This window comes from Xenopus laevis, chromosome 2L (genome assembly GCF_017654675.1).
Source record: "Xenopus laevis strain J_2021 chromosome 2L, Xenopus_laevis_v10.1, whole genome shotgun sequence".
Classification (NCBI taxonomy): Eukaryota; Metazoa; Chordata; class Amphibia; order Anura; family Pipidae; genus Xenopus; species Xenopus laevis.
The window spans coordinates 57541215-57557382 of record NC_054373.1 but is presented as its reverse complement, the minus strand read 5'-3'; the positions used below and the strand labels follow the sequence as shown (position 1 = coordinate 57557382).

General features: G+C 39.8%; 1 protein-coding gene across 1 annotated transcript in view; it reads right to left on the bottom strand.

Moving 5' to 3' along the window:
* The window catches only part of cyp4f2.L (cytochrome P450 family 4 subfamily F member 2 L homeolog), a 31102-nt gene extending 25228 nt beyond the window's left edge, over positions 1-5874 (bottom strand). The window contains 2 exon segments of the mRNA NM_001172179.2: positions 2413-2635; positions 5785-5874. Of these exon segments, the coding sequence (NP_001165650.1) occupies positions 2413-2634 (222 nt within the window). The 5' untranslated portion in view covers position 2635; positions 5785-5874.
* Between the last annotated feature and the right edge of the window lie 10294 nt (positions 5875-16168).

Here is a 16168-nt window from a genome sequence, read left to right as displayed (position 1 = left end):
GGTCCCCACAATGTGGGACCAAAAATGTGGGCAAAAAAGGCTGCTTTCCTTAGGCAGATTAGACTTGTTTCAATACTTGGTCTCTATTTAGAGACCAAGAACATCAGGTTAGATTCAATTCCACAAGAAAATCACGAAAGAATCACGTGGAAACTTATGGACGAGATTCAATTTGAGGAGGAAAAAGTTCTCTCTTAATTCAGTTCCAGTTTTTTCCCATAGACTTCAATAGAATGTTCATGTGATAAAAAGAGAGAAACATTTTTTTCTCATTGAATGGCATGTGGCTCTATGGGAATATCTGCAAATGAATAAGGAGATAAGCTTTTCTCATCAAATTCAATCAGGCCCAATGTATATGGCAGAGGATGTCACCCAGGTTGCATTTATAAACTGTTGCAATTAAAACATGTTGTTCAATTAATAGTATTTGTGACTAGTTCATAACAATAAAATTGCTAATCCACCATGCCCACCTCAATGTAAACCCCATATGGTGGTTTTAATTGTGACAGGGAGGTGCCAGTCAACAAAAAAAATGTAGGGTTTAGCTTGTAATGGTATGCAATATTATTATCATATCCATGTGACTAAAAACCAATCATGTGTGTTCTGGCAAAGTGTAAAGGGTAGATGCATTAAGCATTCCTTTATAGAGGTTTTGACGCTTTAGTATAATTGTATTGGCCTTGGAGTGCTCCCACAATCACCTTGTATTTTTTCTCATTTAAAGGAGAAGGAAAGGTTAAAAATAAGTAAGCCTTATCAGAAAGGTCCACCTAAATATACTAGTAAAACCTCAAAGTAATGCTGCTCTGAGTCCTCTGTCAAAAGAAACACTGCATTTCTTTCCTTCTATTGTGTACACATGGACTTCTGTATCAAACTTCCTGCCTTCAGTTTAAACCTCCTTGCCTCGGGCATGAGCATGCTCAGTTTGTTCCTCTCCGTGAGCAGGGAGAGACTCAGGCAGGACGTGATGTCACACCAAGCTAATACTGCAGCTGCTTTCCTAAACAAACAGAGAGCTTCTAGAGCTTTTTCTCAGGTATGGTAAACATTCTACAGAATAAATATAGCATTCTAGCTTGCACTATTGCAGCTAATCTATTGGCAATAAAATGCCTCCATAGCTTTCCTTCTCCTTTAACCCTCCTTAGAAAAAAAAATATTTTCTTTCATACCCCATACTTGGCAAAACCACAAAATAAATGTGTTTTGGTAAAACTAAAAGATACTGGAAATAAAACAGGTAATCGAAAAAGTATAATAGTATTTATTAAAGATCAAGTTGATTTTTACCTGAAAATTTAGATTTTTCGAGGGTATTTTTCAGTCAAAACTCGATCTTCCATCTTCCAGGGTTTTTTTTTTTTATAAAAAAACAAACAAACAAACCTAGAAATAGCTCAAATCAGAATAATCCAACTAAAACCTGTCAAGGTCATGTAAAAGTCAATGGCAGAGGTCCCCTGAACCATTTGAAGATGTTTGTAGCCTTCATGATGTTTTGGTGGGTTTCGCTCGAAAACTCGATTAATTTGAGTGATTCAAGGTTTTTTTCACCAAAAACTTGATTATTTATAGTTTTTCGGTTTTTCACACAGAAATCACTGAATCGAGTTTTTTCGATTCAAGTTTTTTTCTTAAATTAGAAACAATTTGAGTTGTGAGTTCATTTGTGTTATAAAACAAAGCTCACAAAGCTCTAAAATTCAACCTTTGATAAATAACCCCCTTAATGTCTTTATAATATAAACAATGGTGTAACTAGATACTGCTGGGCCCCACAGCAAATTATTTTTCAGGCCCCAAAAATGTCTAGAGGTTGACAGTATTTATTCAAAATGTATATGAATTAGGGACTCATAGGGCTCTTATACCTCCGGGGCTCCCCTGCAGCCGCAGGGTCTGCTTCCTCTATAGTAACGCCCCTGACTGTAAAAGCTTGATAAGTGCTGTAATTAAAAGAAAATGACTAACCAATGTCTGACAAAAGTTTCAGCATTTAGTACCTGAGATTTTATCATATGACCATAATAGCTTACTATTTCAGTCATTAGTGTGGAACCATGAATATGAAAAAAACAGCACTGATCCCAATATACCTACCATTGATGTCTGATAAAGAGTGCTTTCAAAACACTTATTTGCCTTTAACATCATATTTTCAGAAAGATTGAAAGGTATCATTCTATAGTTCTAAGGCATCTCTTCCCAAACTAAGCATTCAAAACCTTAACTAGACCACAAAAAAACGAAATCAAAAGCCTTAGGCCCTAGACTAGAGATTAATGCTTATTAGTTGTTCTTGAAACTGCTTTACCTAAAGCACGGTATAATATTGTATCTAATACGCAACCTCATACTTTCTCTGGATCTCTAACATCTGGAGTAATTAAGCATGCTTACCAGTCCCAAATGTCCTAAAAGCCAGCTACGTCTTGGAGGCTCTGGAAAACAACGCAGACGTCTGGCATTGATGATATAAGCATAAATATATGTCACCATCTTTAATATGGTTCGAAACATTATAAGAGAGAAAAAGAGAATAACAGCATAGAAAATATAAACTCGGAAAGTTGAGTGACTCAGGTTTAAGGAGTCCAGAAAATGGTCCAAAAACGGCAACATCCTACAGTGAGAAAGAGAAGAAAAGGAAGTCATATTAAAGCTGCTGAGAAACACAAAACAAAATGCAAAAACATAATTACTTGATAATCAAAATAAACAAATGAGGGTAGGTAGGAGCAGCCTCCCCTGTGTTGTTGAGTTTCAGCAGGACTATAAATACTGGTTGGCTAACTACTGGCATTCTAATTTTTGAAGGCTGTTCACAGACAATTTTAAGAATTGCTGTACAAAGTAGTGGGTCCATCTGTGCAAGAAATATATAATGCACAATACATGTTACTTTGACATTACAGGAGCTACATTACTATATATCTATACGACACTTCTATCCCTCTACCCCTGGTAGAGCTGGGCTCCAAAATGGGCTCCCCCACAGTTGGGTGAGTCAAAGTCATGGGATATTGAACTCTTGAGCCAACAATTGGTTCACATGTGGGATGTTTACTCACTGGTCCCTGATGGCCCCACACTCCCCTTGGACAATGGAATTTTCCACCTTCCCCGTACAGTACTCAGATATAAATCTTGATGAAATAGACCCAAAACATCTTGTCTGAAGGTATGTAAATGCACAGGGCAGGATATTTTTGGTTGTAAAAAGGTGTTTTAGTCACACATTGTGCAGCGTACTGTTTTTAATTAACCCCAGCCCAGCATGTTTTTTTTATATAAGAGATTTTTAAGTAGCTTTAAGGCATGGTGCTCCAAATTACATAAAACAGTTTAAAGAAAGACCAAACCAATGTTTCAGATAATAGATGCCATTTCTATTTATTGGTGAATTGTACTGCTCAAGGGTCACTAAACATCTTTTAGTTGCTGGAAGCTTAATATATGCCCAAATAAACTACATGCTCTGATTAGGCCACATAAATACTGGGCCCAAATGAACTATTCAGTTCATCCAAAGGGGCCTATGGAGACTCAGACAAGAATTGTTTCAAAGCCCTGTGCACTGCTTGTCTGATATTCAAACCTACCTCATTTGTATCTGGCTGATTCTAAGACAGATATTAGTCAGTCAGCCAAAGCTGAGCTAATAAGTTACCAAAGGTCTAGAGAAACTTGAGTTTATAATAAAGGGGCACATTTACTAAGCTCGAGTGAAGGATCCGAAGTAAAAAAACTTTGAATTTCGAATTTTTGGGTACTTCAACCATCGAATAGGCTACTTCGACCTTCGACTACGACTCGAACTAAAAAATCGTTCGACTATTCGACCATTCGAAAGTCGAAGTACTCTCCTTAAAAAAAACTTCAACTACCTACTTCGCCACTTAAAACCTACGGAGCACCAATGTTAGCCTATGGGGACCTTCCCCAAAAGCTTTCTAAGCTTTTTTTGATCGAAGGAAAATCGTTCGATCGATGGATTAAAATCCTTCGAATCGTTCGATCAACCGTTTTTTTCCTTCGATTGTTCGATCGAAGTATTTGCGGTAAATCCTTTGACTTCGATATTCGAAGTCGAAGGATTTTACTTCGATGGTCGAATATCGAGGGTTAATTAACCCTCGATATTCCACCCTTAGTAAATGAGCCTCTAAGTGTACAGTTCTTGCAACACTAAATAGGTATGAAATTTACTCAAGGGACACCGGAATAAATTGTAAGTGCAGAATAATTGGTGAATTCTGCAGAGCAGAACAAATTTATAAACCTGTGTATTCTTTGATGCTGCTCGATTGCCGAATTAATGGGGCTTATCATTTAATGGGGTTATATACTGGCATAAGCTGTTTAAGTTAAAGTGAAAAATGTAGACAGCAAGTAAATTTTCAATGTAAAACAGCAATGGAAGATCTCTGTTGTTTACACAGCAATTTTAAGCAGACATTGTTTTTTATGCTGGAATTTTAAATAGAAAATGTATACACACTTTGATAGATATGCAATTTTTTAAACACAGCAATGCCCCTGATATAAACATTGCAACTTTTATTAAATGGGTTGTGGACCTCTAAGTTAACTTAGTATGATATAAAGAGTGATATTCTGAGATAATTTGCAATTGGTCTTCATTTTTTTAATTGTGGTTAGGATTTATCTTTTTTATTCAGCATCTCTCCAGTTTGCAGTTTCGATAATCTGGTCCATAGCAACCATCAGTGCCGGGCCAACGCGGGCAGGCGCCCTAGGCAGCCCGGCTGGGCAAAGCGCCCAATACGCGAGTGTGCATGCACAAAAAAAACACGAGTGTGCATGCGCGAAAAAACAAAAGTGCGCATGTGCAAAACAAAGATACGCGCTAGAGAGAACGCATACTTGGCCAGAGCAGGGACCGGACTAGGGGATAGGAGAGGCAGAGAAGGTGAGTGCCTGGCACTCCTCCAGCTTTGCACCCTAGGCACGTGCCTACTCTGCCTACCCCTAGTTCCGGCCCTGGCAACCATACACTGAGTTATAAAAGGTGGCCATAACAGTAAATGTGTAGCCTTACAGAACATTTGTTTTTTTAGATGGCTTCAGTGGCTGGAACGAGTCAGAAGAATAAGGCAAATAATTCTAAAACTATATAAAATAAATAACGAAAACCAAATGAAAAGTTGCTTAGAACTGGGCATTCTATAACATACTAAAAGTTATCTTAAAGATGAACCACACCTTTAAATTACAGCCTATAATAACATAGATTATCTCATGTACCCCTGGCACATTTACTGCAGCAGTTTATGATCTATTGGGAGTGTTTTAGCAGTAACTTTCTTTATATAACACTGTGTGTTTACACAGCACTGTACAACACATAATGACATGCACAGGTGAAACACATTTTACAATTAGTATAAATATATATAGTTACAAAATGTAAGTGCCATGCTTGAGAGGGCCAGGAGGAAGTAGTTCCCTGGTTTGTTAAGCTTACAATGTAAGTAGAGCAACCACAATTCAGACATAATTACTTGCAAACAGGTGAAATGATGTATTAGTGTATTAGTGTCAGCTCCACTAACAAACCCGAGAGTTGCTGCCACCTATGCTTCAAACCAATCCATCTGCACTACAGACCTACCCTAAAGTGCTACTCACTGATTCATACATACATAATATTTGGCACCATAACAAAAATCATTCTTTTTCTGTTTTAAAGTAAAATCTAACTTCTCCTGATATATATACATTCCAGTTACAAGGAATAAAGTTTCTTACCTGGCAAGAGTACCAACAAAAGCACAATTATTATGCCAACAAATATAACTTCTTTGAATCTTGTTTTGATACTTTGATACATTGCCCTCTGCTCTGGGGATGGCCTCCTTTCAGCCAATCTAAAGAGAGCAGATCAGACTCTGATCTGGTGGGGTTTTGCTGCCTCGCTGTGTTATGTATCTGAAATTGCACCTTATGGTATTTGAAGTACATGTGATATCTGACAGATGTGTCCACCAAGTTTTCACTGTATAGATATGGCATCTGTTATCCAGATTATTTTGGATCAAGGGCTTTTTGGGTATGGGATCATTCCAGAAATTGGATCCACATAGCTTTAGACCTTTAAAAACATTTTTTTAAAAACCCAATAGGATTGCTTTGCTTAACAATATAATTATTTGCTTAAAATGGACTGTGGGCGATCCATTTGTTCATGTACAGGAAGTTACTTCTTTTCCCTTTTGATACTTTTATGGTTTGACTCAGTTCACTGATTTATCATCACTGTTTAGCTCTTCTGGCGCATATTGTATAGCTAACTTGACATGTGTCTATTGTTATTTTGTGGATCACCTGACTGTACTCATTTTGTACGTTGTATCACTGCAACCTTTACTACTGTGATTGCTATCTTTCTATTTTATCTGCTTGATATGATGGTGATGAAAATTTACTAATAAAAACCAATGTTATAAAAAAAAATGGACTGTGGGAGATGGCCTCCCCATAATCAGGAGCTTTCTGGATAAGGGATCCCATACCTGTGCTCCTTCACTTGATCCCTAGATATCTGCTTATAGCTAACCTTCAGAATAAATGACAATTAGTTTAACTACATTAGTGTCTTGCTAAATAAATATAATAAAACCCTAACCAAGAATGAGTTTTTAAATGCAATATACTAAATTTACTCCATGCTGTGCTGAACAGTCATCCTGATCCAGACTGCTGGCTTAATATTATTTCATGCCCTGCTAGACATTCCAGGATTGCTTTGCCCAGACACTGTTAATTTGGGCGGCACACTTATAACAGGACTACTAACAGGACTTTGTTAGCGGGCCCTGGGTCTCACGTTCTTTAGGGTTCCATGCTGTCCGCCACTCCCACCATTATTATGAACACAGAGACATTCAAAATATTGCTCCTTGTAACTGTACCACTATAATAAAGCAAAAAGAGCATTATTCCAAAAGTTACCATATACAGTATAATCTGCAAAGGATGCCAATTGTCTCCCTCTAGTGTTAGCTGTGTGACAAGCAATTTGAACATTTTTATTTATTAGTTACATCTTTAACAAATAAAAAAAGTCAGATCAGAGACATATCAGTTGCCAGTGTATAAACAATATCTCAAATATTCGCAGGGTTACCGGAAACAACCAGCAGGTTGTTTAGGGTATATAGTAAGGTATAAGTAGAACAAACTAAAGGTAAGGAGAAGGGGGCAGGCTGTGGGGTAAGCATTGATACATCAGAACATAAGTACTTTATATCATATTTAAAATATTTTTTAATTTTTTTTAACCATTTGAAGGTCATGCCACATTTGTTTTAGGGTGGGCTCATGCTTAGGACAGTAGAGGATCACTTTGTCTTTATTTTGCTTTTTGAACATTTGTAATAAGTGGCTACTTCAAGCAATTTCACTAACATCTCTAATAAAAACACATACTGTATATGACCTATATGTGTATTAACAAAGCATTTCTAGGCAGATATGGACGGTAGCGAAAGAACCTATTAAAGGCAAAAAGGGGCAATGGGAAAGGAGAACTAGAGATGAGCCCTATGGGGAACTAATGTCAGGGGAATGTAACAAACAGCGTCCAGCTTATTCACCTATATATATATATATATATATACATTCATCCCTCTATACATAGCCATTTACATATCCATCCCTCTATATACACTCTGCATAGATATATATATTCATCCATCTATATACACTCTGCATAGATATATATATATATATATTCATCGCTCTATATACATTCTACATAGACATATACATATTCAAATTGCCTTTGCCCTGTGTCGCCTCCAATGCAGGTATGGAGGAAACGTACAAAATGCAGGACCTGTTACCTGTTTCCAACATCGTTAAGCCTTGCGGGTTGCCTTTTGTGATCTGTACCAATTGTTGTACCACACATGTTACATCCCAGCACTATACTGACCTTTGCAGCATACTACAGCACAAGCGAGACTTCCTCGTGACTATTAAAGGTCGCAACCAATCAGGGTCAGTACGGACCCAACTTATGCCAGAATGTCAGACCGCTCCCACCGCTCAGCAATAGGAGAGACCTCCAATCTTTTGGCACCCCGACCATACCGAAGATACACAAATCTCTCACTGCACCTCCTGGACGGCCCATCATTTCTGCCACTGGGTCGATTTTCCAACCAGCGGCTAAATATCTTGATTACTTCTTACAACCAGTAGTCCAACATATGGAGTCATATATTAAAGACACCAAACATTTATTGGGTTTATTAAAAAATGTCCAGGTTCCCACAGACTGTTTACTGGTGACGATGGATGTCTCCAGTCTGCATACTGTTATTCCACACACAGAGGGACTGCAGGCTTGCCAGAGGGCACTTCAAAAATATCACCATGCTTCACCAACAGTAGAATTTTTGATTGCATTACTAGACATGGTGTTAACACATAATTACTTTATGTTCCAAGATTCTTTCTTTCTACAGATATCAGGGACCGCTATGGTTTCGAACGTAGCTCCATCCTTTGCGAATATTTACATGCAACAGTATGAGACAGAGAGGTTACTCCCAATGGGGGGCAGTAATATTGTTTTTTATAAACGATATATCGATGACCTGCTGTTGCTTTGGTCGGGCACCTCTGATGAACTGGTTAGGTTCTGTGAGCAATTAAATAACCTTGACTCACCCATCCGACTCACCATGACTTACGATCAGCATATGATTCATTACCTTGACCTGACGATATACAGGAAGGGAGAGGGGTTGGGTACTACACTGTACAAAAAACCTACAGATAGGAACAGCTTAATACGGGCTAACTCATTCCACCCCCCCCATATGTCCCGAGGGGTCCTATATTCACAGTTCCTGAGAGTGATCAGGAACAATTCTGATGATACTAACACTGAACTACAACTCTCAGAACTTGCTGAGCAGTTTCGTTGCAGGGGTTATTCTAATGTGCTGATTGACAAGCAACTACGCAGAGCCAAAGCGTGGACACAGGAATCTCTACTACAGGAACAGACTATAAGTAAAGTACAACCGGAATTGATTTTTACTACCCAATGGTCTACGGCAAGCACGCAGTTGAGGAGGGCAATAAGCGACAGATGGGAAATTGTCAACACTGACACACATCTCCCTTTTCTTGATAAAAAGAGACCCTTATTAGCTTACCGTAGAGGGCAGAATTTGGGTGATCTTCTGATGGTGACGGATGTAACAGCTGAAGCCAAGGGGTCACAGACTTGGCTCAACAAGCCTTTGAAAAAAGGATGTTTTAAATGCTCCAATTGCCTGACCTGTAGTGGAATGCTTCAGGGTTCGTACTTCTCACAACCCAGAACTGGCCACAGGTACAGCATCAATCATAGATTAACGTGTACGTCTGATCACGTGATCTACATGGCATGGTGCCCCTGTGGGTTACATTATATTGGCAAAACTGTGACGACATACAGGGAAAGAATGAACAATCATCGAAGCGCGATCAGATTGGCTTTGTCCACGGGCAAAGCCGACCAACCTGTATCTAAGCACTGGTTGAAGTGCAAACATACTCTCCCCCAGTTTCGTCACATGCTAATAGACCATGTCCCTGTGCAACGTAGGGGTGGAAACAGAGGTTTATTATTAATGCAGAAAGAATCCATGTGGATTTACAAATTGGAGACCCTTGCCCCCAAAGGCTTAAATGAAACTCTTCCCATGTCCCATTTTTATTGATGAGCTATGTGTATTCTACATCTTATGTGTGACAAAGTGTTCTGCATACTTATTCTTGTTGACCTACAGTGATCTTGCTACTTTATCTTTGACCAATTGAGCAGCACGAACTGACTTTTAGGTACCTGGATTGGTTTACCACCAGGCCGGACATAACAGATGGAGTACATGTAATTGACTACTTTTGGTTCTTTTCATAATTTTTTTTGGTTTCATTTTATTGATTTACAGATACATGATGGCAGATTGCTTCCTGTCATATTTTCTACAGTTTATTGAACGGGAACGGGAATGTGTTATGATCCATAAGACATGTTGTAAATTATCACCAACAATGAAACTAATGGTCTCGTAATGACAGTACAGTATGAGATAATGCTTCATTCCACAAATAAGACTGATGCTATATAGTTACTAAGAAGGATAAGCCAATTGAGCGTGTCATATTAATGTATACAGTGTTACAGATGAAACTTAGTGATTGGTTACACTATGTGTATTGTTCTTTCTTCCGTCTTCACAGGAATTTTTTCCGCTCCGTGGTGAGGTGTAGTTCAGCCATAGTCGAACGCCGGCCCCAGACAGGGTTTCGGGTTACGTGAGGCAGGACCTGTAATGATGTAAGACGGAACGGTTAAAGCCTATTTGCCTTTAGCGCTGTCCATCAGACCGGAGGTCCTGAATTCTCCGCCCCCTTCCAGCAGAGACTACACATTGGTCTTCTCAGCACTAGATTTGAATGTGACAAGCGTGCACTCATAGCGCACACAGTGAACACCGCACAGGTCGGAGTGCCAAAAGATTGGAGGTCTCTCCTATTGCTGAGCGGTGGGAGCGGTCTGACATTCTGGCATAAGTTGGGTCCGTACTGACCCTGATTGGTTGCTACCTTTAATAGTCACGAGGAAGTCTCGCTTGTGCTGTAGTATGCTGCAAAGGTCAGTATAGTGCTGGGATGTAACATGTGTGGTACAACAATTGGTACAGATCACACAAGGCAACCCGCAAGGCTTAACGATGTTGGAAACAGGTAACAGGTCCTGCATTTAGTACGTTTCCTCCATACCTGCATTGGAGGCGACACAGGGCAAAGGCAATTTGGCTGTCAGCCCCCACCACGGAGGTAGGTGAGGGGGATACTTCCTGACCTTACTATAAGGTCGTAGGGAGATCCTTTGATTGTTTTTATTTATTTCACTCACAGGGTATGTTTTTCCCTGTCACAACAATCACGTAATTTGATACTGGGTGTTTAATTAGCATTGGGAGTCACTGTAGTATTCACCTATACGTGATAGGTGCACTCCTATGATACTACCACTGATATAATGCACACGATTGGCTCAGCTCCATGACACTATCACTGATGCACTCAGTACTATAACCACACCCACTTTTTGTGATGTCACTGGCATGGTTTTGGCGCCATTTTTGAATCCTGTGTGTGTATATAACTTCATGTTCACCTTAGGCTCTGCCCTTCCTGATGACGGCTTGAGTTTGTAAGCCGAAACGTTGAAATAAATCTACCAGCTTTTTTTTTACTTATCAAGACCTATGTGTGCGGAAGTTTTTTTTGTTTTATATATATATATATATATATCTATATATATATATATATATCTATATATATATATATTTATGTATGTACAAAAAGAAGTAGCAACAGCACTCACGCTTTACTCCAAGTTCAGCGGTGCACGTCCCTTGGGGATTCTGGCAAGTCCTCCACAATATAGAAACGTAGTAATGGACAGCACTCGCTTGTAATGCTCAAAAGTTTTTTTATATTAAATCGTAAAAAAATTTACATCACCATATGTGTGCACATACAAAAAGCGACGTTTCGAGCACATGGCTTGATAAAGAGCAGGCTCGAAACGTCGCTTTTTGTATGTGCACACATATGGTGATGTAAAAATTTTTACGATTTAATATAAAAACTTTTGAGCATTACAAGCGAGTGCTTACCATTACTACGTATATATATATATATATATATATATATATACACACCTACAAGAGTCCTCTGCACTCAACCCATTATCAATATATTTAAGACAGAGACATTTTGTGCATACTGCTACTGAAAAATGCCTTACCCTTTAAACAAAACAGGGATTGCTTGTCCATATATTGCAATATATTTAAGCTGGCCAACTACGTCAAAGTCATCCCATATCTGGCCAGTCCTATGCTCAATTTTATCTGATTCATTAAGAATTCTATTGCTTCATTATATATATATATATATATATATATATTCATCCCTCTATATACATTCTACATAGACATATAAATATTCATCCATCTATATACACTCTGCATAGATTATATATATTCATCCCTCTACATACATTCTACATAGACATATACATATTCATCCATCTATATACACTCTGCATAGATATACATATTCATCCATTTATATACATTCTACACCCTGGTCTCGGCTCGGCTTCACCAGTAGTGTGACCACCGTTGGGCTTCGGGAGGAGCCCTCAGCTTACTTGGGTGCCACCTGGACTTAACGAGGGGTGCAAGGCAAGATGTTCTGGCTGGCAAAGGGGCACGGCTGTTAGCAGAGTCTTTAGGCCGAAGGTCACGGTACAAAAGGACAAGGCAAGCGGATGGTCAGACAGGCTGGATCGAGGCAGGCGGATAACAGAATCGTCAGGAAGGCAAAGGGTCAAAACCAGGGGATCAATCAGATGGGTTGAGGCAGAATCGGAGTCAATAACAGGCAGAGGTCAAACCGGAACGTCAAACAGGAGGATTTAGCAGAGTCAAGATTGATTTCAGGCAAGGGTCAGGTTCCAGAGATCAGAATAGTCGAACAGGCAGGCAAGGGTCAAAACAGATAATCAGGAACAGATTCACACAGAATAGCAACAGCTAAAGCACCAGGAACAAATCCTATCACGGGCAATGGTAACCTGTGGGAATGCCCTTTAAATACTATTTGAATTTGGCGCCTGCCTGCGCCTTTAAATCGGAGTGCGTATGCGCGCGCGCGCTAGGAAGCCGGCACCGGAGCAGCGCAACGTGACGGGCGTCCCCGTCGAGGGGGCGGCAGGCGTCCCTGCCGTCCCCCCACACCATGCCCAGGTAATTTTATTACACATATACATATTAATCCATCTATATACACTATGCATAGATATATATATATATATATATATATATATATATATATATATCTATATATTCATCCATCTATATACATTCTACATAGACATTCATCCATCTATATACATTTTACATAGACATATACATATTCATCATCTAGATACACTGTGCATAGATATACATATTCATCCATCTATATACATTCTACATAGACGTATACATATTCATCCATCTATATACGCTCTGCATATATATATATATATAGAAGCTACAAAGACGGCGCAGTTTACCGGTGGCAGGGTGGAGCACTAGGACCCAGGAGGAGGCGAACGGATTGGCGCACACGCAGGCTACCGTCTAGAAGAGCCGACAACAGAACCGGCAGTGGAACCTCTGGCAGCGAGAGTGGGAGAAGCGGATCAGGATCGCCGCATGAAGGATCTCCCACTACACCTTCTTTTTTAGGGGAGCGCGCTCCGAGTGGGGACGAGGAACAGAGCAGGCACAGCCATACAGGAAAGCCACCCGTCGGGGGAAGAGGGCCAACCACAGCAACAGCGGTTTCAACACGCTCACAGCAGGCGCAGGCCAAGAACAAGAAGAGGACATGATCTTCAACTTATCCTCCTATTGCCTGACATCGGCCGAAAAATCCCTGCTACAGAAAGGTTTTGGGTTCGTTCCCTCGGTGAGTCTAACTCCCTTTGCCCATACTATTGACAATTACAAGTTTAGTAGACAATTGCGCCTTAAGGAGCGCTATGGGGCAGAGAAAGGTGTTGTGACATTTGGTTGTGTACCCGTGCAGAACTGTGATTTGATTAATGTGAAAGTAAAGGAAACAGACCAGGAACAAGCAGTACTTTAGTCTGCAAACACCCTTTATTGGTGTATTTTCACTCACGACATGTTTCGGGAACCAGTCCCTTTTTCAAGTCCCTTTTTCACATTTGATTAATGTGACTGATCCAATTAATGTGACTGGTGTAATTAACATTGCTGATGGAGGGGACAAAGAAATGCAACCTATTGCGATAGGAAATAAATTCAAACCCAAGAGTGATTATGATCCTGTTAGCACCAATGCTTCCATTAAAACCTTTAACCGTATGCTTGACGCTGACATGACGGCTTGGTATAAGACTAAACAGAAACGTAGGGGGAATCTTTCATTTGAACAAAGAAACGCCTTGAAAACCCTTAAGTCAAACAATGAAATAATTATTAGAAAAGCAGACAAAGGGGGAGGTGTGGTTATAATGGACTACAAATATTATAAAGCTGAGCTGACATCCCAATTAAATGATAATGCTAATTATGAGAGATTGACGTTTGACCCCACCAACGTTTTCTTTGGTGAATTAAAAGAGATATTAGAAGCCGGAGTAAAAGAAGGCCTTATCTCTAAATCAATGTCTGAATATTTCCTACCAAAATGCCCGATCAGACCTGTCATTTATACCCTGCCCAAGATACACAAAAATCTGCATGCCCCTCCAGGTAGACCCATTATATCATCTAATGGTTCCCTGAACGAGAGAATTGCAGAGTTTGTAGATTTCCATCTCCAACCATGTGTACAGCAAATAGGCAGCTATTTAAAAGACACTAATGATTTCCTTAAAATGATTAAAAGTATCGACATCCCGGCATCTAAATTGACTCTAGTAACTATGGATGTACAGAGTCTATACACATGTATTCCACACGAACAGGGGATAGAATCAGTGCGACAGCTAATTGAGGGCAATGAGCATTACAAAGGACCCCCGCTTACATTCATCCTATCCCCCCGCTTACATTATCCTCTATAAAAACTATTTCAAATTTGAAAAGCAGTACTTCTTACAGCGCACAGGGACAGCGATGGAATCGAAAGTAGCTCCTACATACGCAAACACATTTATGTACGTTTATGAGAATGAATGCATCTTGAGTCATGCCCTTTTCAGAAGATATGGCGCCTTTTATAGGCGCTATATCGATGATATTTTCTTTGTATGGTCTGGCCCAACTGAGAAGCTAAACAACTTGGTAGAGCACCTAAATTGCATCAATAGTCCAGTAAAGCTGACATTGAAGCATAGTACGGACAGTATTGAATTTCTTGATGTAAAGGTATATAAAGCTAAAAATACCCTGCAAACGTGTATATATGTCAAACCCACTGATAGGAATACACTGGTACACTATCAGAGTAACCACCCTAGACATTTACTGGACTCCCTGCCAAGATCACAACTGTTAAGGGTGATACGCATTAATAGTGAGGAGGACAAAAGGTCAAAAGATGTGGACACCATGTGTAATAAATTCCTTTCCAGGGGTTACCCAAGTGCCCTAATCAGTGAGGCTAGGGAGTGGGCATTAAATCTCAGTCGGGAGGAAGTCCTGTCAGAAACCAATACAAGAAAACTGATGACAAGGACATGTACTATGTATGTCAATATGGGGAATGCTCTAACTATACGAGAAAATGCGTAATGAAACACTGGCCCTTAGTTAAGAGTGATGACAGCATAACTAAAAAATTGCCCAGTAAGCCTAAATTCAGCTACCACAGAGGAAGCTCACTAAAGGAAATTCTAAGCCCCTCTGATCCTATTGCAAAATACTCCAATCCACAGGCACAACATTTTCTTTCAGTAAAACCAGGAGTTTTTAGATGCACAGGTTGCGTGATGTGTAGCAGCCTGATCACTTGTGATCATTTCCTACATCCGCACACGGGCAAACGTTACACTATTAAACAGAGGATGACCTGTACCACCACTTCACTAGTGTACATCATAAAATGCCCGTGTGGGTTAATCTATTGCGAAAAAACCATTAGAATGCTCAAAGAACGCATAGCCATGCACAGAGCTAGCATTAGAGCCGCGTTAGACCCAGAGAGAGAAGAGAGATCAAAAGGAAAGAAACAGGATATTTCCCAATAATTAGTGGCCCGCCATTGGGCGGAAAAGAAACATAGCCTAGCATCTTTTAGGTGTATGCCAATAGAACATGTGCCAGGTAGGACAAGAGGGGGGGACAATGATAAAGCCCTTCTAAAAAGGGAAGCCTTCTGGATACATGAATTGGACTGTGTGGCACCTAAAGGACTTAATGGGCAGTTGGTGCTGAGTTGTTTTCTAACCTGAGTAGTTGTTTCACGCCATTTACATCGTGTATTGATGGACTCGTAACAGATACCCTATGGCATTAAAATGATATATAATAATTTGTAATGAATTTATCGGCATATAATATGTTGTGAAGCAGACACTGGACACGAAAAGTTC